This window comes from Equus quagga, chromosome 22, assembly GCF_021613505.1.
Source record: "Equus quagga isolate Etosha38 chromosome 22, UCLA_HA_Equagga_1.0, whole genome shotgun sequence".
NCBI classification, from domain to species: Eukaryota; Metazoa; Chordata; class Mammalia; order Perissodactyla; family Equidae; genus Equus; species Equus quagga.
In genome coordinates, this window is record NC_060288.1 from 37,260,347 (window position 1) to 37,287,591 (window position 27,245).

General features: G+C 47.1%; 1 protein-coding gene across 1 annotated transcript in view; it reads right to left on the minus strand.

Annotated features, from left to right (window-relative positions):
- DLGAP2 (DLG associated protein 2) overlaps positions 1-27,245 on the minus strand; it is a 192,625-nt gene that overhangs the window by 102,653 nt on the left and 62,727 nt on the right. The window contains exon 3 of the mRNA XM_046648454.1: positions 856-1,925. Coding sequence (XP_046504410.1) covers positions 856-1,925 — 1,070 coding nt within the window. The remainder of the gene's footprint in view (positions 1-855; positions 1,926-27,245) is intronic.

Below are 27,245 nucleotides of genomic sequence, written 5' to 3' on the forward strand. Positions count from 1 at the left end.
CCCTTTAAAACAGAACCCGTGGGTTTTGGGCCACGCACCGGGATGGCAACTGGAGTTGCTGAGATGATTTGCAACCACCTGACTCCTGAAAAGATGCGCAGTTGTTTGTCTGTTCCATTAATTGACTGCCTGGTGACTCACCCGGCATCCAGCACTATTACTCATCGTGGGAAGATCTCTCCAAACCCAGGCACGGCCCCCAGCAACTGCTGCCAGGCAAGCAGAGGTGGTGGCAAACCGGGATGCAAATTATGTACCTATGAAAGAAAAACTCCAGACTTCCAAGTTTTGCTAGTAGCACTGTTAGTTGATACAAGTAACTGCAGAGGCATCTTTATGGGGGGGGTGCCTGATGCTTCCCCTGGGGTACTCACACACTCAGTGATGGCGTGATTAGGAGGCAGAGAGGAGAGGGAAATGATAGAAAACTGAATTCCGCGATATCCCCCTCTAGCCATCCACTGTCTTTGATTTGCTTTCACCTTTGGTAAACTCGTTTCCTCCACACCCCAGAGGAACAGCTGCATTTTCTGTAATCATGCTCATTGCTATTTGGAAGCTTAAAGATGCTACTCTCGGGTGTGGTCAGAGAACTCATTCAAGCCGATTTCTAGCGGGGCAAACCAGCCACTTTGCAAGGAGAAAACATTACAGTGGGCTAATACATTTTGTTGCCGTTGCTAAATCCTCCAGCCTTGGAGGTACTGAAGGAACGGCCCTTCATACCTAGGGCTGTGGTTTAAAGGAAGAATTAGGATGTCCACGGCTTTCCCAGAGCAGGCCAGCCCACCCGCCTGCCACGCTTTGCTGGGAAGACGTGACGGGAAACAGCAGTCACGCCGCGGGCGTCCTTACCTGAAGGTAATGGCACGGCCTCAAGGGCGGCTTGATCTCCGGGTGGACCAGGGGCTTGTCCAAGTTCAGGGAGCTCTTGCGATAAGCCTCCTTGGCCTGGCTCACGGTGAGCGTGGACCAGGAGCTGCGCTTCATGTACTTGGCCTCGGGCGTCATGGCCAAGCCCTCGCAGGCTGAGCACTTGACGTCGTTATTACTTTTGGAAGTCTTCAGGGAGAGGTCCCCAAAGGGTCCCTGCAGCGGGCCCGGGTAGCAGTGGGAGGCGAGGTCCATGTGGTGCCTGTTGATCACGCTGGAGGTCCGGTAGGTGCTGTCGCTGTCCAGATTGTCGTCGGAGCTCCACCAGCTGCTCAGGCCCGACTTATGCTTGCTCTCGGGCTTGCGTTCCTTGCTTTTATTCCGTTTACTGTGTTTAACATGGTGGCCGTGGTGGTGGTCATCCACCCGGCTGTCCCCCTTGGTCCCGTTGACGTTGCTCTTGGAAGAGCCTTCTAAAGAATGGGACTTGGTGAAGAGCTTTTGGACGGAATGGACGAGGTGTCGTATCCGCCCCGGGCTCTCGCTGCGCTGCTCCGCGGCACTGGAGGTCCTCTGGTATTGCAGCGTGTGGAAGCCGTCCCTGTGCAGAGGGAGCTGTTTCTCAAACTGGTCCAAAAGATTGGCCGGAATCCGGTTGATTTTAGTGCTGGCGTGAGACATGGCACAGTCGTCTCTGGTGTCGTAGTGGGAGCTGTAGTGCATCCTGGGGAAGGTGCTACTGGACATGTGGTCGCCCAGCATCATGGGCATCATCATGCACTCGGAATGGATGGAGCTCCGCGGGGAGCAGCGGTGGTGATCCATGAGGCAGCTCTCCGCCGGGCTGAGCAGGTGGGGCTGCCGCGCTTCCTGCCCGTGGTGGAGGTGGTCGTGGGCATGCTCACAGTCATCAGGCGGTGTTAAGCCACAGGTATGACCCGAACACAGCTGTGGTTGATTTCGACTCCCGGATAATCCTTTCATATTCCTAGGAGCAGGCGAGTATCTTTCTTCATTGAAGTGCTGAGTTGGCGACCATGAATACTGCTGGTCTGGGGAGAAAACACAGAAACGCCATTTACGACTTTGTGGGAATATCGACAAAAACCCTTACGTGTTGGAGAAGTAAAATATTAACACCCCCTGCAGGAACTACTTTTATCCAGTAGTCAGTGGTCATTTTCCACCGGGCATTCAAGTGGGCAACTGCTTTTTTATACCACACTGACTTCTCCAAAGTGTGAGAATATTAGAGAGAGTAAACTTTGATATTTCCAAATACTCCCGAATGTATTAAACAAATAAACAATTTGGGGGAAAAATGAGTTATATCTCAATTAGATTTGAGTACTGTGGTTCAGTTTAAGAAGTTTAAAAAAACAACAGCCGCTATTTAATCAGTGGCATTGCCCGGGGAGCGAATGTGCTGCACACTAGTGCACTAACCACGAGGTCGTTCAAGGCCACGTCCTCGCTGTGCAGGTCAGGAGAGGGGCTCTCTCAGGGAGGTCTGTCTGTGTCCAAAGGAGGATGAAACCAGGACGTCCTGACATTCTATTTCCAATATTCGGCTTTGAACTGTAAGATTCTGCCCAGTCAAGAAAACAAGGGTTGATTATGTGACCCGCAATGTTATACACAGGTCAACAGGAGGCGACCTCGCAGAAGACGTTGGGTCTGTGGCTGTGGGCTGTGGACCGGCCCCTGGACTTCTTGTTAGGGAGGCGGTCGGTGCAGTGGTTGAAATGCCAGCATCTGGAGATGGACTAGTTGGGTCAGGGCCTGGTCCGGCCACCTCCGGGAGTGAGGCTCCAGGCGGGTGACCTGTGCTCTCTAGGTTCTCCTTCCTCAGCTGTGGGCAGGGACACAGGACACCGGCAAGGCAACAGGCCGCGTTCCAGGGGGAGGACACTCAGACCATTCATTACCTACACTATTATTGTTGTCATGGTTTCATTTGAATTCTCTTGGGTCAGCATTTACAAAGCTCAGGGTTTGTTAAACCTGAAGAACTGGATCCCGGGATCCCCAGAGAGCCCTGCTTTGCCTCTGCTTCCTGCTGTCCCAGCGTTTCTGTTCCAGTCCCAAATCAGGGCCTGCTTCCAATTGCCGGCCAAACAGATGCAGGAAACACAGGCTCTGTTAGAGTACGTAATATACCTATATATGTAGTACATATTGCATTTATGGAATGTAATACGCACGTAATAACATGCAGGAAACACAGACTCTATATAGTATGTAATATGATGTATAATGCACAGATCCATATGTAATATGCATGTAGAGTATATAATATGCATGTAATACAATATATACAGGAAATACATAATATAATATTTAATATGCATATATAGTGTGTATACAATGCATATATGTATACATAATGTCTATATACAGTATGTAATATACATATAATATGATATATTCAGGAAATACAGATTCTAGTATATAATATGCATATATAGTTTGTATATGTATATCCATATATAATATACATGTATAGTATGTATGGATAATGCATATATCCATACAATATGCATATATAATATATAGTTCATATATAGTATATAATCTATCCAGGAAATACAGATTATATTATAGTATATAATATGCATATATAGCATGCATATATAGTGCATATATGTGTATATAAGGTGTACATAGGGTATGTAAAAAGCATATATAGTGTGTATATAATATGCACATATCCATATGTTATATGTAAATATAGTGTATATATAATGCATATATGTATACATAATGTATATATAGTGTGTAATATGCACATAACATGATATATTCAGGAAATACAGACTCTGGTATATAATATGCTAGTATAAAATAATAGTATGTATGCAATACACATATATGCAGATATAGTATGTATATAATGCACATATGTATACATAATGTTTGTATATAGTATGTAACATGCATATAATACCATATATTCAGGAAATATAGACCCTAGTATATAATATGCATATCTAGTATGTATATATTCACATATTATATAAATGTGTAGTATGCATATAACACATATGTCCATGCAGAATATGCAATATATAATATGTATATATAGCATGCATACATAATGCATATATCCATATATAATATGCATATATAGTGTATAATATGCATATTATATGCAGGAAATACAGAGTCTATTATAGTATATAATATGCTTATATAGTATGCAAACATAGTGCATATATGTGTATATAATGTGTATATATAGTGTGTAATATGCATGTACTATGATATATTCAGGAAATTCAGACTCTAGTGTATAATATGCGTATAGTATGTATATAATATGCATATATCCATATAGTACATTACAGGTATAGTGTGTATATATAACGCACATATCCATATATAATATGCACATAATGTGATATATGCAGTAAATACAGGCTTGGGAAGCTGATTCCAACAGGAAAATGGTGGGAAGAACCCGTGAGGCGGAGGGCCCAGGAACGGCCTGTGGGCTGAGCCCAGAGAGGCTCTGAGGGCCCAGCAGCCTCAGCCCACTGGACCTGCGCAGCCAGCCTTCTGTCCCCGGGGTAGTGGAGACCAGTTAGCTCCCCGGGCCAGGGCCCCGTGTCCCTCTCCACAGCCCCACGAGGACGAGCACGAAGGCTGTGCACTCCTCTCCCGCCTCCCGCTAGGAGCCCTGCTGTCAGCGCCTGCGGAGCTTGCTCCGAGTTGCCAGGAGCCCTGAGGCTGCAGTTATGACACAGCAGAGTCTGTTTCGTGACACCTGAGGCGGCTTCCTTTCTCCGTCTGCCCCAGCAGCCCTCTGGAGAAGGAGGCCCTCTGATGTTCTCCCTTTCTCTGCCTTCCCTCTCGTCTCCCGACTTACTCTCACTTCCTCCTCTGCCCCACCCTGGTCCTCAGCTCACCCTTCACTTGCTGCACCCGTGGCCTTCAGCCCAAGGCCCTGCCCTGCTCAGACCCCACGTCCTCAGCCCCGGGGCCACAGCAGAAGCCCCCGACTGCTCTTCTTTCGTCCACGTCACCCAAACATCGCTGCAGGCCTGTGCTTCCCCAGACACCCTCACCAGCTCATTCCCTGCCCAACAGCTCACCCGCTTACCAGCAAGCCCCAGCACCTCCACCCGTTACCAGGGGCCACCTCTCCGACGGCAGCCTCCGTGATGGCGGGGTTTGCTCTGAGACGTCTCTAGGCCAGCCCCAGCACGTGCCAGGCACAGAGCACATGCCCAAGGCTTGTGATGACCAGATGAGCCCGCCGGAGCCCCTCGTTCAGCCCCTCGTGCACATATCTGTGAAGCTACTGGCTTTGATCACACGGAACTACTGCTAGTTCTAATCAGTACCCCACAGGTTCTTTCCACCTTCTGCTCCCCAGGCTGCTGCACCGTCCTCTCCTGTGTTCACTCTCCGAGACCCAGCTCCAGTGCAACCCAACCTGCATTAAGACAACGCCTGGAGAGTGCCTCCTGTGCGCTGTCCTCGAGGCGGAAGGTCCAGACCGGAACGAGAGGTGGACCTTCTCGAGGTGCTAGGGCATCAGGTCCTCAGGATGAAGCTGTCTGAGTCCCGCTCCCCTCACCCGCACGGCCCAACACCCCTCCCCAGGGCCAATGGCACCCCTCAGTCCAGCTCGTGTAACTAACCCTGCCCACCTGTCCTCTACCACCAGGAGCGTCTCTCCCACTTACTCCTCTCTAACGTCCCCTCCCCTGAGAGATACGACCTCAATCCTGGAGCAGGCGACACCCAGAACTCATAGAGCCATCCACCCTGACTCCTCCCCCAATAGACTCCATGCCAACACCTAGGGGGACCGCAGGAAACGGGAGAGAAAACTGAGACTCCAGGCTCCTCTGGATTACTTTTACTCAACTCTCTTGGGGGTCGATGTCAGGAAACACCATCACTTCCGAGAACATTTGCCAGATGACTGGTGCTAGCTATGGGTTCAAAGGTCTGCATTTCAGGCTCAGGGACCGCCCTCATCCAGGCCAGCTCAGACATGGAGATATCTCGTAAGGAAGGGCCATGACCTCACAGATCCCTAAGAAGTTAGGGGCGAGACCTATGACACCAGGAACGATCGACAGCAGCAGAGAGCGCAAACATGGCCTGAGGAACCCCAGTGGACTCAGAGTAGGAGTGGGGCTGCCTCTCATCCCAAGGGCACACAGGGATCGCTCCTGCATGTTCTCCGAGTCACGGATCAGTGAATCCTTTATCTCCAAAGGCAGCTTCCCTTTATCTCAATTCAAGGTACTTCGCTGTCTCACGGGAGTGGGGATCCCATAAACCTCCTCAGTCCTTCCTCTCTCAACAGCCAAATTACCGCTAGAACACTTCAATATATTAGGAGGGGATATTTTAGCTTATGTTATATTTTAATATAATTAAAGGCAAGTTTTCAAAGGAAATTCAATATTCAACTCATAAATAGCAAAGCCGTGTGCTGTAATTTAGACGTTATAGCAGCACAAAGTGGTCATCCTATTATCTTTCGCTTTATTTTTCCATTAACACGTAATTTAATACAATTCTAATATTCCTCCATATTAAAAACCAAGTCCTTTACTGCTCTACTCACGTATCGTATGTCTGCCTCATGTTTATCCTGGAAGCTACGTTATGAATGTAGCTGCATAAAAGAACAGCATAAAAGATAAAAGTTCAACTGAACGGAATTAAATTTGATTATGCGACACGTTGATAACACATTCTCATTTCCAGGTACAGGATGAATTCCCTGACTGACGCCTGGAAACTTACACATTACCCTCGAAAACAATACCACAAGCACAACAGACAGGATAAGCGGACTGTAACTAATGGCAACACCAGAGTGTCTAACAAGGACTTGGACGATTGCTTTCTTATAAGTCCATGTAACATGTCATAAATCCTTAGGGCCTGGCAGTTTCTCTTTGTGACAGTGAGGTGACAAACAAAAATGTGGATGATGTCTTAGCTTCCTAACTTCTAGCTACTCAGGACATCACATTTTTTTTAATTGGTTTTACTTTTACTGGTCCTACTTTTTTTTTAGGTATGCTTTTTTTGGCGAGGAAGACTGGCCCTGAGCTAACATCTGTTGCTAATCTTTCCCTTTGGTCTGCTTTTCTCCCCAGCACACAGTCGTGCATCCTAGCTGTAGGTCCTTCCAGTTCTTCTATGTGGGACGCCGCCCCAGCAGGGCTTGGCCAGTGGTGTGTAGATCTGTGCCCAGGATCTGAACTGGCGAACCCTGGGCCACCGAAGCAGAGTGTGTGAACTTAACCACTCGGCCACGGCGTGGGCCCCCACGACACCACTTTTTGTTATTAAGCAAGAGACATTAGCAGTTATTGTCACTATCCGTTAACTGTGTCCCCACATTCAAACTCGAATGTCAAGACACATTTTAGTGTTGGATTTCACCAGACTGTTGGCCTACATTCTAAAGAGTGCATTTTGAGGGTAGCAATAAAACCTTTACAACACGGCCGACATATGTGCTGTGCTCACTGTGTGTGGGTGCTGTGTCCCAGGCTTGACCATCCTCACGGCCCTGCAGGGAGGTGTTGCCTGTCCTCATCGCAGGCTGAGGAGACCGAGGCTAGCAGGGCAGGTGGGACAAGGTCCCCGTGGTCATGCACGCACACAGACACATAGACACACATGCAGACACACACACAGCATCGGAGCTGCACTGGAAGCCAGGCATCCAGCTCCAGGTGGCCTGCTGCCAACACCAGGCTGCTGAGGATGCGGGACGCTGGTGGGGGGTTCCATATGCCCCTTCTGGTTAAGCCAGGCTAGTAGTTCCACACCCAGCCTTAGCCCGAGCCAACCAGGCTGGGCGCACACTGTGGCAAGGGGCACGGGCTCCAGGATTTTTGAAACAGCATGGAGCCTGTGCCCCCATCCCACCCCTGGGAGAAGTGGCAGTGCAAGGACAGACACTGGCCAGCCTTCCTGACCTTGGGCACTTGGAGGTCCCTCCCCACTGAGGAAGCAGCGTTGTCTCCCTCTGCCTTAAGCTCCCTTAACCCAAGTTGCCTGCTTTCAACCATCTGATTTCATCTGCCCCCACGGGGAGGGACAGACCTTCCACTGTGTCATTGGGTCTTGCCATCCACCTTAAATGGAAAATCCCCTGTTGGAGGTGGGAACCCACTGAGCTAAAGGTAAAAAACAAACCCAAACAAAACAAAACGGAACAACAACCTAAAGTGGATCATGGAATTGCTTGATAAAAAAAAATATATTCTCCTATGAAGCATTTTCGCCAAGCTAGTTAAACTTGCCAATATTTGTTCAGAAATTTCAGTTGGGCTTGTGCAGAATTGTGAGGTAGGCTGGTTGGTCCCTGGAATCACCCTGGCTCCCTCTCTCTGCTCCCCACATCCTTGTCCTCACTCCTTCATCCTTCCTGCCACTCCTCAGTGCAGCACCTGCTTAGCTGCCTTCTCTTATGGGCCCTGTGCCATCTGGTCAGGATCCTGCAACACAAGTGCAGGTCAGGGAACAGGATAAGAGACAGCCATGTGAACCTATTCTTGTGCCCACCACGCGAGGGTATGAAAGATGGGGCCCACCGTGTGTCAAAAGGCATCCGTCTGAAGCTCCATTACAAACAAGATTCCTCAAAAATTCAAGAAAAAAGTACAAGATTTGTATGCTAACAACTACCAATCATCCTGGAAAGAAATTAGTGATGCTCGAAGTAAATGGAAAGGTATCCCGTATTCATGGATGGGAAAACTTAACAAGGTTAAGATGGAAATATGCCCCGAGATGATCTGCAGAATCACCACAATTCCTAACAATCACAGTTGGCTTCTTTGTAGAAATCCAAAAGCTGATCTTAAAATTAATATGGGTAGAAAAAGAAAATTAAACCTAAAGCTAGTGGAAGGAAGGAAGAAATAATACAGCTTAGAGTGGAAATAAATGAAATAGAATCAATGAAATGAAAAGTTGGTTCACTGAAAAGATCAATAAAATTGACAAACTGTTAGCTGGCCTGAAAAGAAAAAAGAGAATAGTCAAATTACTAAAATCAGAAATAAAAGTTGGGGATCACTACTGATCTTATATAAATAAAAAGGATTAGAAGAGCATAGTATGCCAGCAAATCGATAAACTAGATGAAATGGACAAATTCATAGAAACACATCAATTACTTTGAGAAGAAATAGAAAGTTTCTCAACAGGACTAAAATGAGTAGGGAGATCGAATCAGTAATCAAAAACCTCCCAACAATGAAGTGTCCAGAACCAGATGGCTTCCTGGTGAATTCTACCAAATATCTAAAGAAGAATCAGAAACAATTCTTCTCAAACTCTAACAAAAAACACAAGAGGAGGGAACAATTCCTAATTCATTCTATGAGGCCAGCATTACCCTGATACGGGAGCCAGATAAAGACATCACAAGAAAAGAAAGTTCCAGACCATAATGGATTTGTGAATACAGATGCAAAAATCCTCAACGAAATACTGGAAAACCTAATCCAGCAGGACATTGAAAGAACTACACATCACGACCAAGTGGAATTTATCCCAGGAACACAAGGGTGGATCAACATGACAAAAGTCAATCAATGTATTACAACGTATTACTAGAATGAACGGGAGAAAACACATGATCGTCTCAGTTGATGCAGAAATGGCATTTGACAAAATTCAACACCCTTTCATGATGAAAACACTCAGAAAACTAGGAAGGAAACCCTCCTCAATGTGAAGAAGGCACTTGTGAAAACCCCACAGCTAGCATCCTACTCAGCAGTGAAAGATGGAAAGCTTTGCCCCTAAGAACAGCACGAGAGAAGCTTGCTCTGCTTTTGCTGCTGCTGTTGGACAATGAACTGGAGGTTCTAGCCAGAGCAATTAGCCAGAAAGAAATAAAAGGTATCCACACTGGAAAAGCAGAAGTATCTATTTGCAGATGACTTGTTCCTATATAAAGAAAATACCAAAGAATCTACAGAAAGCAATTCGAGCTAATAAACAAATTCAGCAAAGTTATAGCTTACCAGATCAAAACACAAAAATCGGTTGTGTTTCTATACACCAGCAATGAACAATCCAAAAACAAAATTAGGAAAGTAATTCTATTGACAATAACATCTAGAAGAATAAAATACCAAGGACTACACTTAACCAAGGAAAGACTTGTGCTCTGAAAACTAGAAAACAGTGTGGAGGAAATAAAAGACTTAAATACCTGGAAAGACGTCCTGTGTTCCCGGATTGGAAGACTTCAATAGTTTTAAGATTTCAATACTACTCAAAGTGACCTACAATTTCAACACAATGCCTGTCAAAATTCCAGCTGGCTTTTTTGCAGAAGCGGAAAAAGCAATCCTCAAATTCATATGGAAATGCAATGGGTCCCCAAAAGCCAAAACAATCTTGAAAAAGAAGAATGAAGTTGGGGGACTAACACCTCCCAATTCCAAAACTTACTACAAAGGCACCGTCATCGAAACAGTACTAGCACAAAGACACACATATGGATCAATGGAATGGAATCAGGGGTCCAGAAACAAACGCATACGTCTATGGCCAATCCATTTCTGATTAGGGTGCCAAGACCAAGAAATGGGGGAATAATCGTCTCTTCTACAAATGGTGGTGGGACATCCAGATTTCCATGTGCAAAGGAATGAAGTTGTACTCACTCCCTCATATTCTACACAAAAATGAACTCAAAATGGATCAAAGGCCTAAAAGTAAGGGATAAAAATATAAAACTCTTAGAGGAGAATATATGCTTATTTCTTTGTGAATGTGAATTAGGTAGTGGTTTCTTAGATATGTCATCAAAAGCACAGGAAAAAAAAAGGAAAAAATAGGTAAAATAAACTCCCTAAAATTAAAAACTTTCGTGCTTTGAAGGACACCACCAAGAAAGTGAAAAGACAACCCACAGAATGGGGAAAATTTCTTGCAAATCATGTACCTGATAGGGAAATTGTATCTAGAGTATACAGAGAACTCTTAGAACGCAATTATAAAAAGGCAAATAAATCGAATAAAAGCAGGCAAAGGAGCTGAAATTTCTCCAAAGATGATACACAAATGGCCAATAAGCACGTGAGAAGGTGCTCAGCATTATTAACCATCTGGGAAATGCAATTGAAACCACAGTAGAGACACCACTTCACATCCACTAGGATGTCTACAAGAAAAGAGACAGACAGGGACAAGTGTTGACGAGGACACAGAGAAAGTGGAACTTCACACACTGCTGCGGCGGCATGTAAAATGGCACAACCGCTTTGGAAAACAGCCTGGCAGTTCTTGAAAAGGCCAAACACCTCCCAGTTATACACCCAAGAGAAATGAAAGCGACTGTCCACACAGAAACTGGTACATGAATGTTCACAGCAGTATTAGTCGTAATAGCCAAAGAGTGGAAGCAACCCAGATGCCCATCACCTGAGGAGTGGATGAGCAGGACTGGTGATATCCATTCAATGGAATGTTACTTGACAACAGAAACAATTAAGTATGGAAACATGCTACACATGGACGGACCTTCCAACCACGATGCCGAGTGAAAGCAGCCAACCACAAAGGACCACATAGTATATGATTCCATTTATATGAAGCATCTAGAAGGGGCAAATCCATAGAGACAGACAGTAGGTTGTTGACTGCCTGGCGCTGGGGAAGGGAGAATGGGGTGTGACTGCTAAGGGTGATGAAAATGTTCTAAAATTGATTGTAGTGATGGTTATATCTGCAAATATGCTAAAAACCATTGAATTGTACATTTTAATGAGTCAATTGTATAGTATGTGAATTATATTTCCATAAAGCTCTTATAAATGAATAAATATATTTGATGAAAGAAGACATAAAAAAACACAAAATTGAATATATACGAATTTCAGTTTAAAAAACTTTTCCTCCTGTGTTTTAGACCGCAGTAGAAGATCTGTTCAGTAAAATTTAGGAACGCGGTATGCTTGTTTGCTTCTAAATGTCCTCTCTCCTCCTCCCTGGCAGACAAGTGTGGTTGAGGCTGTCTCCAGTGTTGCTCTGATCGTCATACGGCTCAGAGGCGAATTCGGGCTCCACTTAAAGGTCCTCATGTCAGTCACAGTGTCCTCCTTTGTCCCTTCATTCTCAAAGATCCTGCATGACTTTGTGTTCAGATTGCTATTTCATCAGTGTATTTTATGTTTTTGTTATTCATTGCTTCATATTCTTGTAAAATGAGACGAGGTGTAAATTAGTAAATAAATTAACCCTCACCGATCTGATCTGATGACATTAGTTCAAGTTACATGGTTAATGGTTGGTAGCTGTTTAATCACCCCCCGGGGTCGCCATTGAGGAAAGCGCACAGCAGCCTGGCTGAGCGGGGCGAGGTCTGGAACCCAGTGCCTTGGTGAGTATTTCTCAAGGGTGTTATCTAAACTCTGGCCCTATGACAGCTCACTAATATCTTGTATTTCCTTACCTATTTGAGGTTTTGCCCTTATTTATCCTCTAGTTCAAAGTTCTTCAAACCCAGGCCATGCACCAGAATCACCTGGGAAGCATTTCAAGGGCAAATTCCTGGGCGTTACCCAGACACAGCGAGACCTCATCTCTGGGGATGCAGCTCGTGAACCTGTAACCATCAGGAGCTGCCCTCGGTCTCAACGTTCTGCGTTGTTGTCTTGCATTATTTTTCTTATGTGGCTTTGTGTCTCCCAACCACTTCTTTAATCTCTTTGAGTCTCTCTCTACTTAGTAGAGCTCCTTGAACTCCTATCGCAATGTCACAAAGTCAGGTGACGTTTCAGTTACCGAATCGATACACAAACGAGTCAAGCTTCATAAAAAGGATGTGTGCACTTGGAGTTTACCGGGGGTAGCATCTGCCCGACGGTCTCACCAGGTTACTAGGCAATATTTACACCCTCCGCTAAATTCTAAGGCTGGACTTGCCCAGAATAACAAATAGCTAATATTTTCAAGCGCTTGGAGCCCTTTTGAAGCGCAGACTGATGAAATCCCTGCCAGTTTCCAAATGGCGAAGCCCGAGCTGAGTTCAGTTGAAACGATTCTGCTGGTGAGCTTTCAGTCCTTCTCTGTGCTTTTTTCTTTAAACGTTTTTTTAAAAAGCTCTACTGTTATAAAATCATGGCCCCAAATGGACAAAACCCTCAAAGTCGGTGTGTTTTCAAACCACTTTCAAAGGAAGAGCTGTCATCTGTGAATGGCTCTGGCGTTGCTGTGTGTCTCATTTCTGAGAGCCGTGGACGGCCGCCCTGGGGCAGGTGAGGGGGCTCCTTCCCTGCCCGCCTCGGGGACTCTCCTCCCTGTGGCTTCAGACGCTCACTTGTCCAGCTCCCCTGGTCGCCCCCGGGCGCTGTCTGCAAAGGCAGCCGAAGGGGTCAGGCTGCTCTTCCGACTCAAAGGCGTTGGGAGGAGCTCCCTGTGGGTCCCGATCACCAGGGGCGACTGTTCTGTCTCTCGTGGGTCACAGGGGCACATCGTGGGGAGGCTGCAGAGAGAGCTGCTGGTGGAGTGTCCAAACAGCTGCTGAAGTGCCTTTGCCCCTCCCTGCACTCTCCCTCCGCTCTCTCCCATTAATCGCACAGTTCAGCCTTCAAACAGAAGGCAGGGAGCACCTGCTCTGAAGCAAGCACAGAGACAGGCAGTGGAGGAACGCAGCGAAGGAGACAAAGCCACTGCTCGCCGGGTCCTTCCAGCAAGACCCACAGTAAAGGAACGAATAGACAGGGGGCTGGTCGGATGGTGATTGACACTCAGGAATGTCCGGGGTAAAGGACTAACAAACACGGGTGGTCCCCACTCCGTGGCTTGTGGGGGAAGGTCTCCTGTGGGCAGTGGCATTGGGGAGAGACCCTGAGGCAGGGCCGCTGTCTCCAGGGCTCCAAGAGCAGGAGGAGAAGAGAGGAGGTGGAACCTATGTGACAGCTTGTTCCAACTCTCTCAGGGGTGCCTGTGGACACACGTGCTCTTTGTTACTAAAACAAACAACTTGAGTGTCAGGTCACTTCCCAGGGGATGTCGAGAGAAATGAGGAGTGGCCCTTCCTTACTGGAGCGGATGCGCTGGAGTTGGGAAATCTGTCCTACTGGATGCACAGACATGTCCACCTTATCCTGAACTTGGCCTTTTGAAGGTTCTAGGTGGTTGTCAATCACATTCACAAGGGGAAATCGCCGTGGGCCTCTGTTTCAGACCACAGACGTTTGAGTTACGATGGTGGAATCCAGTGCCCAGAAATGGGGTCACAGCACTTGGAACAATCTCAGCGGAAGATAAACCGAGACCCGCGTCCCACCGTCTGGGAGGAGGAAGGAATGTCACATCGTCGCTCTACCGCAGGCGCACCTGCACGCTGCGAGGGCTGCCAAGGACGCGCGTTCATCTTTTTACAAAACCTTTTATCTCATCATTTCGCTGGGGCGCTGAGCCTTAGAGAAATCAGCCGAGGGGTCTAAAAGGAATTTAATATGCTTTTCATTTCCTCTCCATTCAATTCTGGTCGCGCTTTCAGGGAATTCTGTATTTGTGGAGAGAGCCTATTTGGGGTGAGAAGGGGGGCACAGCCTTTCTGAGGCAAATGGAACAGGGAACAAGAGACTGGAGGTCAGGAGAGCACTGCCATTCGAGAGAATCATGGACGCTCTGCAGGGAATTTAGTTAGTTACAAAGTACATTTTGGGTAGATTTAGATGGAGATAAAAAGAAGAGAAAATTGAGTGTGAATGGCAGGGAAAAGATGAAGGAAAAGGAGAAAGGGCCAAGGAAGAGAGAGGGGGAGAGGGAGTGAGCAGACAGGTGCACACGTGAAGCTGCTGGAAGCAGTGAAGTGTGTCTGCCAGCAATAATGACGCCACTGCTCTGCCAGGAGCCTTTACAGACTGCACTGCCCACCTCTGCGGGTTCCAGTTGGCCACCTTGAGCCTGAGGCACGCCACAGTCAGCTACAGCTGCCTGAATTCATGAACCCAAGTCCCAACCAAGGCAAACAGCGCTCTCTTCCCTCAGATGACCCCGTTCCCACCGAGCGCCTTTCCACAAATTAACTTACTCGCTGCCTGAAACCCCACCAAGTCTAGACGACCCCCTGCCAGTGCTTTCTCCTCCCATGAGTATTTTCCCAAACTCTCCCACCTAAATTCAATCTCCCCCTTTCTGGACATTCCTAGAATGTTTTAGCTGTGCTTTCCTGTGACGTCATATTCATTCATTCATTTATTCATTCATGCGTGCACTCATTCATCCTTGCACCCCAAAAGCTATATATGCAGCATCTGCAGTGCACCATGCTCATGTCGGGTGTTGGGGATAGATGGGTGAATGAGATGGTCCCTGTTCTGAAGAAACAAGGTCTGAAACACATAGTCTAGTAGGAGGAGGAGCATGTAAGCAAGTCGTGGCAGTGGAGTCCTTTCTGTGGACAAAAAGAAGGCTGTGTGGTGTAGGTGCGAGTCCGGGGTGAGAGAGACGGGGTCGGCAAGGAGGAATGGGGAGGCGATCCCAGTTATTACCCACAACTTACAGATGACAAAACCATTGCTCTAAGCGGGTGACTTTCCCAAGTTAAAACAGCTCATAAGAGCCCAAGTTTTGCCCCGAACCTCGGTCCCCTGACTTTAATTTATTTCATTCAACCCATCAGCAATTTTACTGAGTACTCACCGCATGCCTCGCCTGCTCTCGGTGCTGAGGCTCCCACGGGGCTTTTCCCTGCTCCACCAAATTGACTCAGTAAAGTTTTAATTCCTTAAATGGATGAACTGGGGGGAAGCTACCCACGTGTCGCGACTTTGAGGCATCCTAGCAGGGACAACAGCCTTCTCAGAGGACAGCACGGGCCCAGAACACAGGGGAGCAAGGACCACAACTGCCCTGGTCCACAGCCCACCTCGGTTCTCATGCTTCTCCACCTCCAGGATGAAGCCCTTCACCTCGCAGCCAAGCCCCATCCATTCAACAATAGTCTAAACTCGGAGGCTCCTGGGGGCAGGGACCGGGCTACCCATTCACTTCCTCCAAACTGTGCAAGTGTCTGGCTCACATCGGTGCTCAAACACAGAGAACTGAGTGGAACTGCATGAGATGTCAGAACTCACCTCCTCCTGCAACACTATGACTGTCTTGTTGAGGTGAAAAAACAACTCTGTCTCGTAAAATCATGTCAAGGAAGAGTGTAGGAAGGGCGCCTTAAAAATAACCCCAAATTCACTATTTTTAGTAAATCGTATGCATATTTGGACAAGAGTTGAAGACAATGTGAGCGTCTGGCTGGCACACCCACCTGATGGCTAGGGACCTTCCCACACGTCATCTAACCTGCACCATTAACCCTGCTACCCTGGCCATCCTCCAAGAGATGGGGGATCGAGAGACAGGTCCTGATCCACCAGAGGGTGAGGCCAAGCAAGTGCATTCCACGTGCATTGGTGATGGAGAGAAGAAAGCACGTCCTCTTTCCCGGGGGCTGAAACGCACACATTCAGAGAAAGAGTTTGTTGGCAGTAGCAGCAAAGCAGGAACGTCTCAGCTGCCATGGGGGGTGCCCAGGTCCAAGGGCACGATGACCAGAGCCACAGTCACCCCACCTGCAGGTCATGATGAGGTGACTGCGCTCCCTGGAGGGTGCTCTGGTCCCCTGCAAGCAGAAGCGGGGCAGATGCTGACAGGCTCCTGCTTCCCTCAGCTGCCCCTGAATCTCTCCTGCAAACTGCCTTCCGCAAGCTGACTCAGACATCCGCTGCTTGCAACCAGAAGGAGCTTAATAAGTGAACACTTGGGGAACAGAAACTGCATGCTTAGGGAAACCGAGTCAAAGGGCCAGCTGGAGATGGAATTGACTGAAAGGAAGATTTCACCCATTCAACCACAACCTCAGCTGACACTTGGATTTTATGAACTGGGAGGATGTGTTCCATAGTGCGTCATGCCTACTGTCGATTTCACATGAATCAAAAGAAGACACTAGTGACTTAACGTGGTTCTTCAATTGGCAGTTTCAATAGCACAATCAATAATTTGTAAGACATACAAGCAGCTTTTTTTGTTTTTTTTTTACTCCCACTGATGCCATATACATCAAAGTGCCAATTTAAAAGAAAAATTGCACACAAATGTCTTTTGATAGTATAATGTGAACATAAGGAGTTCTGTGATGCTAAACTCAGGTGTTCAATTTTTCAGCTTTTTTTCAGAATTTCATTATATTTTTGATTAAGCATTTATGGCGAGCACATTTGCAACTTAATTGCACTTAATTACCAAATGATTTCTTATTTATGGGCTAAATAAATAGCTTTTAAACAGACCTGTAGTCTATCGCTCAAAAACAATGGCTTTCAAAGCACAAAAGAAAATTGCTATCAGTTGTAAGCCTAATCCCGTTGCTCATGAGGCCGAAAAGTCATTTCTAATACTTTCTGTTTTACAAAATTCGCCTTGTGAAATAAAGGTTAGTTTCACAGAAGCAATTATAATTGTTTTCCAAACTTCTTTCTCCTGAATTTCTTTTGATACAAATCAGAGAGTCTCCTTAATTTAAATCAACAATCTTTCTCTCAACTTTTATATGTTTTTTGATGATTATTCTATATTTTTGCTTTCACAAAAATTTATAACCTGTCAGAAATATCTGTTGCTGATTCCTAAATGTATATATCAGATTTTAGCAAGAGAATGCTTGTTATAAAATATTTGATTTTAGAGAATTATTTCATAAGAAAATATAATTTTGAAATAGGAATTCATAGTAATTTTTAAGGTAGTTTTGATGACTTTCTCATTTTATAAACTTGAAGTTTAATGAAAGTTAAATTAGTTTTAAGTTCTTAGATGATGGAAACTCATGTTACAACCCCTGGTATAAATATTTTAATTTAAAATACATGCTATCCACCAGAAAGTAGTCAGACAGTATCCATTTATCGCTAAGGGTTCTGGGTAATTTCTAGATATCTGATCTCCTAATGGCGACTAAAGCCTGCCTTCTTCCTGGAGACTGCGGGACAGTCCCCTTCTGGGTTTTCTGTCTGCTCCTCTGTCTCCTTTCTCGGCTCCTCCTCCTGTATCTAAACTGGAGGCCAGAGATGCTCTCGCCTCCAGGAAGCTCACCTCATCAGCCCAGGCACCTGTTCGGACCCCGTGGGGCTCCCTGCTGCTCAGAGGATGGAGGGAGCCTGGCACCGGCTTGGTGGTCCCCTCCCTCCGGCTCCCTGTCCCTCTGCCTCAGCCTCTCTCTCGCCTCTCAGGCCCTCCCCAAGCCTCCTGCCTTCCATGAGGGACTCTGCTCAAGCTCCTGCGACGTCTGGATGATCCTTCCCTGCCCTGTGGCTCGGTCACCTCCCACCATCCTCCATCTCTGGTAAGAAATGGTCGCTCCCCCAGGGTGTAGGTACCTTGTCTACCCTGACCTGTAGCAGCGGGCCACTGCAATTCTGTGTTGATTTAGGGGAGTGATTGAATAATACCAGCCGCCCCTGCTAGACCCTAAGCTTCATCAGGATGGGAGGGCCCGTGACAAATTCTCTCCTTGACCAGACCCCAGCCAGGCCCCTCTGCACCCTCTGCTCCATGAGGCCCCAGCCCGGGCCTGTGAAGACTTGAACAAACAATAACATAGTTTCCACGAGCTCAAGGTCACAGCCCTAGGAGAGCCCAGCCCCCTTAAAGTGTCTTCCTCAGAAAACTCAAGGCTGCCAGAGGAATTCTCTGTGCTCCAGGGAAGCCTGGAGGTGGGGCCCCTGTGTCCCAGCCTCTGTGCGGGGTGGGAGCCCAACTTCCACAGACGCCAGTCAGCAAACCCAGACAGTGTCCTGGGGACCAACCTCTCTTCCAATTTTGTAATGTTCACCCCCTGCCTCTACTGAGCCCCCCACCCTCCGCCCTCCTTCTCCCTTTAAACCCCAGCCTCCTCTGCACAAATCCACGTTGAGTCCCGTTCCCGCTGGACTCTTCTCACTCTTGCCGTAGTTATTACTGATTCAATCTGTCCACTGCTTACTTAGCGTCTGGCCTTGTTTATCTTTTTTTTTTGTTTTTTGAGGAAGATTAGCCCTGAGCTAACTGCTGCCAATCCTCCTCTTTTTGCTGAGGAAGACTGGCCCTGAGCTAACATCCGTGCCCATCTTCCTCCACTTTGTATGTGGGACGCCTGCCACTGCATGGCTTGCCAAGCGGTGCCATGTCTGCACCCGGGATCCAAACTGGCGAACCCCAGGCCATGGAAGCGGAACATGCGCACTTAACTGCTGCGCCACCGGGCTGGCCCGGGCCTTGTTTATCTTTGACCCGGGGCCAACGCACCCTCAGGTGCCGCATGCCGTGGGCAGAGCCGTGCGAGGCAGGGCACCACCCACACGAGCGTCTCCCGGCACAGCAGCCTCCTGTGTCTGCAGCAAGTCCACACACCCGCTCTCTGCCCAATTCTGTGCCCCCGCCCGCCACCTCCTGCACTGATTGGAGGACGGTGACGATGCCTTGCCATCTCTGAACAGGTTCTTTGGTGACAAAATCCATTTTCATTAAAAAGATTGGACTGTTGGGTTGAGAAGTAAAATGTTTAAAAAATGAGGTAGGAGGAAGAAGATATTATTATAGGTTGATAGAGAAGATGAAGTTAGGAAAAGACGAGAGGCCACCGAGTGTCAACTCAGGCAAACTCTCCCGTCGCAGGAGAGGGACGTGGCCAGGACTGGGGTGATGGGAAGTGGCACCAGGTCCTGAGACTGTGGCTCAGACATTGATTTCTTCTTCCTCTTGGGGAGGGGCTGGGGAAGGGAGAAAGAGTGGTGGGGGGACTGAGGGAGTGATGCTCCGAGGCCAAAGCCAGGAGCAGTCCTGATGGGGCCATGAACCGGGCTACAATGAAGGAGAAAAGAGCACAGCCTCATGGAGGAGGAGGCGGGAGATGTTCGAAGGAGTGCACCGTTCTTTCATTCCTTCTCCCTCCACGTTACGGGCTGAAGTGCGTAGCCCAAAATTCCTACCTTGGAGTGCTAACCCCTAGTACCTCCCAATGTGGTTATATTTGGAGACGGGGTCTTTAAAGAGGTGATTAAGGCAAAATGAGGTCATTAGGGTGGGCCCTGATCCAAGAGGACTGGTGTCTTTACAAGAAGAGAAGATTAGGACACGGACAAACAAAGAAGGACGACCCTGTGAGGACACAAGGAGAAGACAACCGTCTACATGCCCAGGAGAGAGGCCCCAGGAGAACCCAGCCCTGCAGACACCGTGATCTTAGACTTCTAGTCCCCAGAATAGTGAGAAAATAAATTTAGGGCACCCAGTCTGTGGTGCTCTGCTGTGGCGGCCTGAGCAGACTAAGACAGGAGCAATGCAGGTCTACAAACCGTCAAGCGCATCCCAGAACTGTGTGAACCAGCTCCTCCTCCGTGTAACCAACAACGTGAATCAAGCAATGCAATCTCGCTTGTCCCCACTGCCTTAGAAAGACACCGGTCAACAAGAAACAATTACGGATCACTCACTGCATCCCAGACTCTGTGACAGGCTTTGGGACATGAGGCTGAACACGGCCCCATCCTTTAAAAGCTCTCTATGACTTCTGCTTGAAAGGCACAGTCAGCACAGTTTTTGGATGAGTTCTGCTATCCAGAATACAGACATTCCCTAACTATTCAATCGAATGAACGTCCCCAAAGATGAGAAATAATTTTCTGAGGTACACACAGCTTGACGTCCGATATTTAAAATCTTGAACGTTTGGCAGTCTCTCAAACCACAGTGTCCTGCGGGACGCCAATTCTTATGTTCACGCATGAATTCATTTTTTCAACAATGTAATGGCTTACAACTTTCCTGGTCCCTGATTTAAGAGGTGCTTCTTCCCGATTCACGAGTGAAATTCAATCCAGTTATTGAATTTGTTATGCTGAGTTGTTCTATTCAGTCAATTCATTCAATAGATTTCTTGTAAAGCCTTCTCACGTACAAGAACTGCTGAGAGATGCCAAGATGGACGAGCTCTCCTGGGACTTGGCTTTTAGGCCACACGATGTCAGTGAGAGGAGAGGTACACGAGGGCTCTGATACAAGGGTACTAATAGTGCCGTAACGGACAAACACAAAACAGAGAGGGCTCAGTGGGTATTCCCGGCCTGCCCAAGCCCTGCCCTTGAAGATCGGGATGGCTCCAGAATTTGGAGCCGTCGTAGTCTGAACAAAATTTGGGATTCTGCCCTGGGAGCATGTAGAGCTGGGCGGTACAGAGGAGTCCTTTCCATTTTCTGAACCACAGCTCCACAGCCCCATGGCAGATCTGTTGTGGGTTTTCTAGGATGGCCAAAGACCCCGGGACCACCTGTGTGTGGGGTGTAGCTCTGCACTCGGGGGGTGGTCAGCAAGTCCCCATCTCGATGTTGTGAGGCAAAGAGAGGACTCAGATGGAGGCTGGAAACTTAGTCTGCAGGCCAGTGATGCTGTTTACAATCAGGGCACCTACAGTCCCTCCCTACTCTGGGTCCCAGCTCTCTCTATGGATGCAAACGCGCAGGAGAAGCTAATTCCACTTGAAGTGTTTTATCGCAGGATTATGTCTTCATGTCCTGGTGCTCCCTGGCAGGACCACAGAATCTGAGCACTAAGAGGGAGGAACTGCCGCCGTTTTACTCACTGCCCTTCCTCATTTTATGTAAAAAAGCTCAAAGGTCCATAAGCTGAGGTCACACCTTCAAGGTCATCCTGCTGGTTTCTGGCTTGGCCGGACTAGACGCCGACGCTGATCATTCCTCGGTCAGTGATCTTCTTAGCACCCTCGCCTGTCTTTACATGGTTGTTGTGAAGAACAAATAAGATAATGTAAAGCCACATCCCCTTTAGTATTCAGAGCTATTCCCTAATTTTTGTTCCAAAATTTGTGACATCATATTTTTTTTTACATGAGAGTACTAAAAAGAATAAATGGTCGTCATTTGCTAGTTAACCTGATTTATTTGTTTGGAAACATTTGGTGCCATATAATTTGAAAGTCTTTTGAATTATCTTCCAAACAAGCAATTTCCATCTCCTAATTCTGCTTGCTCATTTTTCTTCTTTCTGCCAAAACAGAAGCTCCCGCATTAAGCTCCCACGTTTTGCCAGCTACGTTACAAACATGACCTTCAGTCCTTAGTTCTTATGATAGCCACACTAGGAAGGGTTTCGTATCCCCACCCCCATGACAAAACAACCTACAGCATAAAAGAGATAAGAGATTTGCTGATGGCCGCATGGCCCTCAAATCACAGGCACCAACTCTGAACCTAGGATCTGTGGGGTGGGGCTTTGATATGTGTTCTCGGCATCTGGCATGAGCTCCATAAATATTTACCAGCTGAACAAATGGAATCCTCAAGCCACAGCTGCCATGATTTCTGACCTGCTCCTGACCTGCTTCAGTGCCCACCGACAGACAGTGGCCAACTTTCTCATGTGCTCAGCTGATCCAGGTTAAGCTGGGGGGACCTGGACATGCTGAAGGATTGCAATTTTAGAACACAGTCTCACGCAGAAGAGGAAACTTGCCTGTGACTGGAGGTACCATGCTAGCAAAATCCTTTAACACAGGAGGGGTCGAGAAGGATCATGGTGAGGGCATTGCAGGTGGCTCGCAGTTCTGGCCGGCAAGATACACAGTTCCACCAACTATTAGCGGTGCTCCATTAAAAAGTGCTCTGTGTTCATTACATTTGGTAAATTCTACTTGCGCTATCATTGTGAAATTTAAAGCATATCGATGGCTCCAGAAGTCTTGTGTTCTCTCTGCAATGTGTCTGCGTTTTTCCCCAACACCCTGCCTCTGTCCAAATGCAGGTCCTTGCTCCCCTCACGTGGGTCCTCCAATAGCTCCTTCTGGTATGCCCACTGCCAGCAGCTGCCCTGCCCCTCCAGTCCATGGTGGGCATCACGACAAGCTTTCTCTTCCAAAAGCACAGCTCCGATATTGCTGCTCCTCTTTAAACTAACAAATAAACAAATCCCGAGGTCTCTGAATTGCTTCAGTATAAAATCCAAGCTCTCCAGGCAGGAAGGTCCTCTGTAGTCTGTCCTCAAAAGGACTTTCCACCTAAGTTCCCAGGTTTCTCATTCATGGGCTAGTTGCTCATGATCTCCTTTAGTTCAGCCTAACCATCAGCTCCTCTACGGGCTGGGCCCCTGGAGTCCTAAATTGCTGGTGGTGCTCACACTCTGCTTTCTGCCTGCAGCATCTTCTCTTATTCCCTATCCCAACCTCCCGCCATTTCTGTGTGTCTGAGTTCTTCCTCTGTATTAGTTTCCTATGGATGTTTTAATAAACTACCACAAACTCAGGACCTTAAAACAACACTCATCTGAGAGCTTAATACATAAATATAGTCAATTATAAATATAAATACAGTAAATATTAGTATAAATACAATACATACATAAATAACAGTCAATTAATATAAAGACAGAATATAGTCAATCTTTGACAATGGAGAACAGGCAATTCAATGGAGAAAGGATAGTTTTTTGTTTTTAAATGGTGCTGGAATAATTAGACATCCAAATGTGTAAAAAAAAGTGAATTTGGATACAGACCTTCACCTTTCACAAAATTAACTAAATTGGATCATAGACCCAAACGTAAAGTGTAATACATATCTCTTAGAAGATAACAAAGGAGATAATCTAGTTGTCCTTGTATCTAACTATGAGTTTTTTAGACACAACACCAATAGCACAATCCATGAAAGAAAAAAATTGATCAGGTAGAGTTAGTTAAAATTAAAAACTTATTCATAATTCCCAAACTTGGAAGCAACCAAGGTGTGTCCTCCAGTAGGTGAACGGATAAACAAACTATGGTCCATCCAGACAATGGAATATCATCCACTGATAAAAAGAAACAAGGTATCACACCACGAAATGATGGAGGAAGATAAATGCATATGAGTAAGTGGAAGAAGCCAGTCTGAAAAGGCTACATACTGTACGATTCCAACTATATGACATAGTGGAAAAGGGCCAGTCTACAGAGACGGGAGAAGACCCGTGGTCGTTAGGCGTTGGGGAGGATGAACAGGTGGAGCACAGAGGATTTAGGGCAGTGAAACTGCTCTGTGTGATGCTATAAGGGTGGACACGTGTCATTATATGTTTGTCCAAACTCACAGAACGTACAACACCCAGAGTGAACCCTAAAGTGAACTACAGACTTAGTTAATAATAATAATGGATCCGTATTGGCTCATCAACTCTGGTAAGTGTACCCCACTAAGGCAAGATTTAATAATAGGGAAAACTGGGGGGATCAGGGAATATATGGGAACTCTGTATTTTCTGCTCAACTTTTCTGTACACCTAAAAACACTCAAAATAATGACGACTATGAATTAAAAACAAAACAAAGTAAAAAACCAAAAAACGCATCATCACACATGTTTATCTTCACGTTGTGGCACGTGGAAGTCTGAACTAGATTTCACGGGGCAGAAACCAAGATATGGGCAGGCTGCATTCCTGTCCACAGACTCTGGGGGAGAATTAATCCTGCCTTTCCCAGCTTCTAGGCCCACACTCCTGACTCATGGCCCCCCTCCATCTTCAGAGCCTGCGTGCCAGGAGAGTCCTCCTCACCAACCTCACCCTACTCTGACTCTTCTGTGCCCCTGGAGGACCCCTCAGACTACACTGGGCACCCCCCCAGAGTCCAGGATAATCCCCTGATTTTAAGGTCAGCTGACTGGCAAACTTCATTCCCCTTTCCATGGAACCTACACATTCACAGGTGCCAGGCATCAGGACAGTGACATCTTGGGGGGTTGTTACCCTGCAGACCACCCACCCTTCACACGACCAACGCTATCTTCTTGCCGCCAATTCCCGCCTTCCTTGACCACAGCACTCGCCTCCCTGTGCTACGATTTTGTCTTTTGCATCTTTTTTCCCTCCCTCCACCTTGGGTTTTGAGTCAGGTTCTGCACTTGCTTTATCTCGGTTGGCCACCGCAGGTGACTAACCAACAGGTGTTGAATTATTGCTGCACACAGACTGGCCAAAGGATTTCCTCGTATAAATATTATCCATGCTCACAAGACGCTATGGTCAGGCCTGCTGTGTGTCTGAGAAAACTGGGGACAGGACACACCAGACCCTTCCCCTGTGCACCAAGATGGGGGCACAGATGAAGAGCAGCAAGAACTCAGGCGGAGAGTGGGCAGTGAGGGTCTGCACAGTGCACAGAGACAGGACGGCACCCACCAAGGAGGGGCCCGGTTCCTTCAGACGTGGCCAATAGCAGGCGGTGATGCCTCAGCCTACTCTATCAGGAGGCTGGCTCGTCCTCCCTCCACAGACTGGAATCTAAGGCTTAGAACAGGGATGCCGCACAGGCAGGGCGTGGTGGGGATAGGTCCAGCCCCATCACACAACACTGGAGTCCGGGGTCTCCATCCCAGCCCAGCCCCTGCTTGTCCCTCCCAGCTTTGCAGAGGAATGAGCTCCAACAGGCCAGGCCAGGGAAGCTGTGGCCGGAGTGACTGGGAACCCAGCTGCCCTCAGGACCCCGTGCGTCTGGCTTTATAGGGGCAGGAAAGTGCATTTAGCAACCCAAACCCACGTTGAACTTCTTGACTTTTCTTTTGGGTCTGAAACAGAGAATCTACGCCAGACAAGGAGTGGAGTGTGAAGAGGCAGGGAGCACAGGAGAAGGTTAACTGGGGAGAGAAACGAGGCTCGGGTCGTGGAAAAGGTGAAGCGAGGTGAGTTAGGGTCTGTTCTCTTTGACATAGTAGGGTTCAGGCTGTGCCTTTCTAAACAAAGGCCCTCATCGAAGATGAAATAAAGTATCAAGCTGAAAAGAAAGCCTTCAACGAGGTTTCTAAGGGGTCCACTTCAAATTCCAAGAACTCTCAGCATCCTCAGATCTCAAGCCCACCTGGCCGGCCCTAGAAATCGGGGTAACAAACCTTGTTAGGGAAAATATTGACATTTCAACAGCAGGTGGAACTGGAGCAATTGTTGGGCTTACAAAACGTATGCTTTGAGTTTTTGAAGAAAAGATTTCCATATGGACAAGGATGCTATTCATCCATTTTTGTTTTCAGGGGTAGGATGGAACCCGCCACAGCACAAGGCTGAGTTGATTTCTGTGCTCCTTTATGGGCGACCCTCTCCGTTTCCCACCTGTGACAGCTGAGACAGTCTTTGCTTCTGACACGTGCTGTGTCAGGTCTCACAACTTAAACGTCAGGATCCCTTTCCTAGACCTGGGCCCCTTCAAAGTAGAAACGTCTCAGGGGCTCAGGGCCCGAGTGTCTGGCATGTGACAGGTTCCGAGCTTTTCACAATTAGCTGGAGAACAGAAGACTGGATTGCCTTGACAGACAGGTGACCATCCACGCCAGGGTTAGTCTAACCTGGGGGTGCGTTGGAAAGAACATGGACACTGGAGCGACATCTCATTCTGCTCAATATTCAGTGATCACCCAGCACCGTCACGCATATATGTATATATATATATACTTACGTATGTGTGTGTATGTGTGTGCGTTACGTGTGTACACACATATGCACATTTATTAGGTCCATATACATGATAGATAATCAATAAAAATTAATTTTCAGTAGTCAGTCAAAAAAGGTAGCTAGAACAGAAATGTCTCCCACTGGCCTAGGTGGATTCTCAGAACCACTCTATCATTTACATGTTACTATGACAATGTTTGGAAACTAAGAAAAATAAGACTCAAAGATTCAATAGCTTACTTAAATCCATAGTAACTGGCACAGTGAAATTGAATTTCTATTATCTGACTCCACAGCCACCAGACACACGGAAGCTGCCAGGAGTCCTGGGTCCACACAAGCCTCCGTCATGTGTTAGCTGACTGGTGTTTTGACAAGTAACTTGACCTGTGGGACCCAATGCCCCTATCGGAAAATAGGATACTAACCACGACCATTCTGCCAGGAAGCTCCAATGTCATACAAGTCAGTTTGCTCTATTCCATGCGCCTTATGTATCCACCACGAAAACGTGTTATGTAATTTGCTTTTTCTCTTTTTACTGTGTATTTAAAAGTCCATTTTTAACTTATACTTAGTCTACCACAGCCAGAGAATGGACCATTTGAAGACGAAAACAAATAGCACTCTGTTCTGGTTAATGAGGATGAAGCAGACAGATCTCATTACAGCCAGAATGCAATTCGGGAGCAGCAGCCACTCAGGTTCACACTGAGCACCAGCAAACCTGATTTGTGCCCGACTGGAAGACTAGTGGTTCAGATACGTCACACAGCACGAGGACGCAATGGTCAATGTTTTGGACATACCCACAGGACTGCTCCCAGTAAGCGCCGTCTGACATACACCAGACGCCTCAGCTAGCAGTGGCTATCAGTTTTAATCAC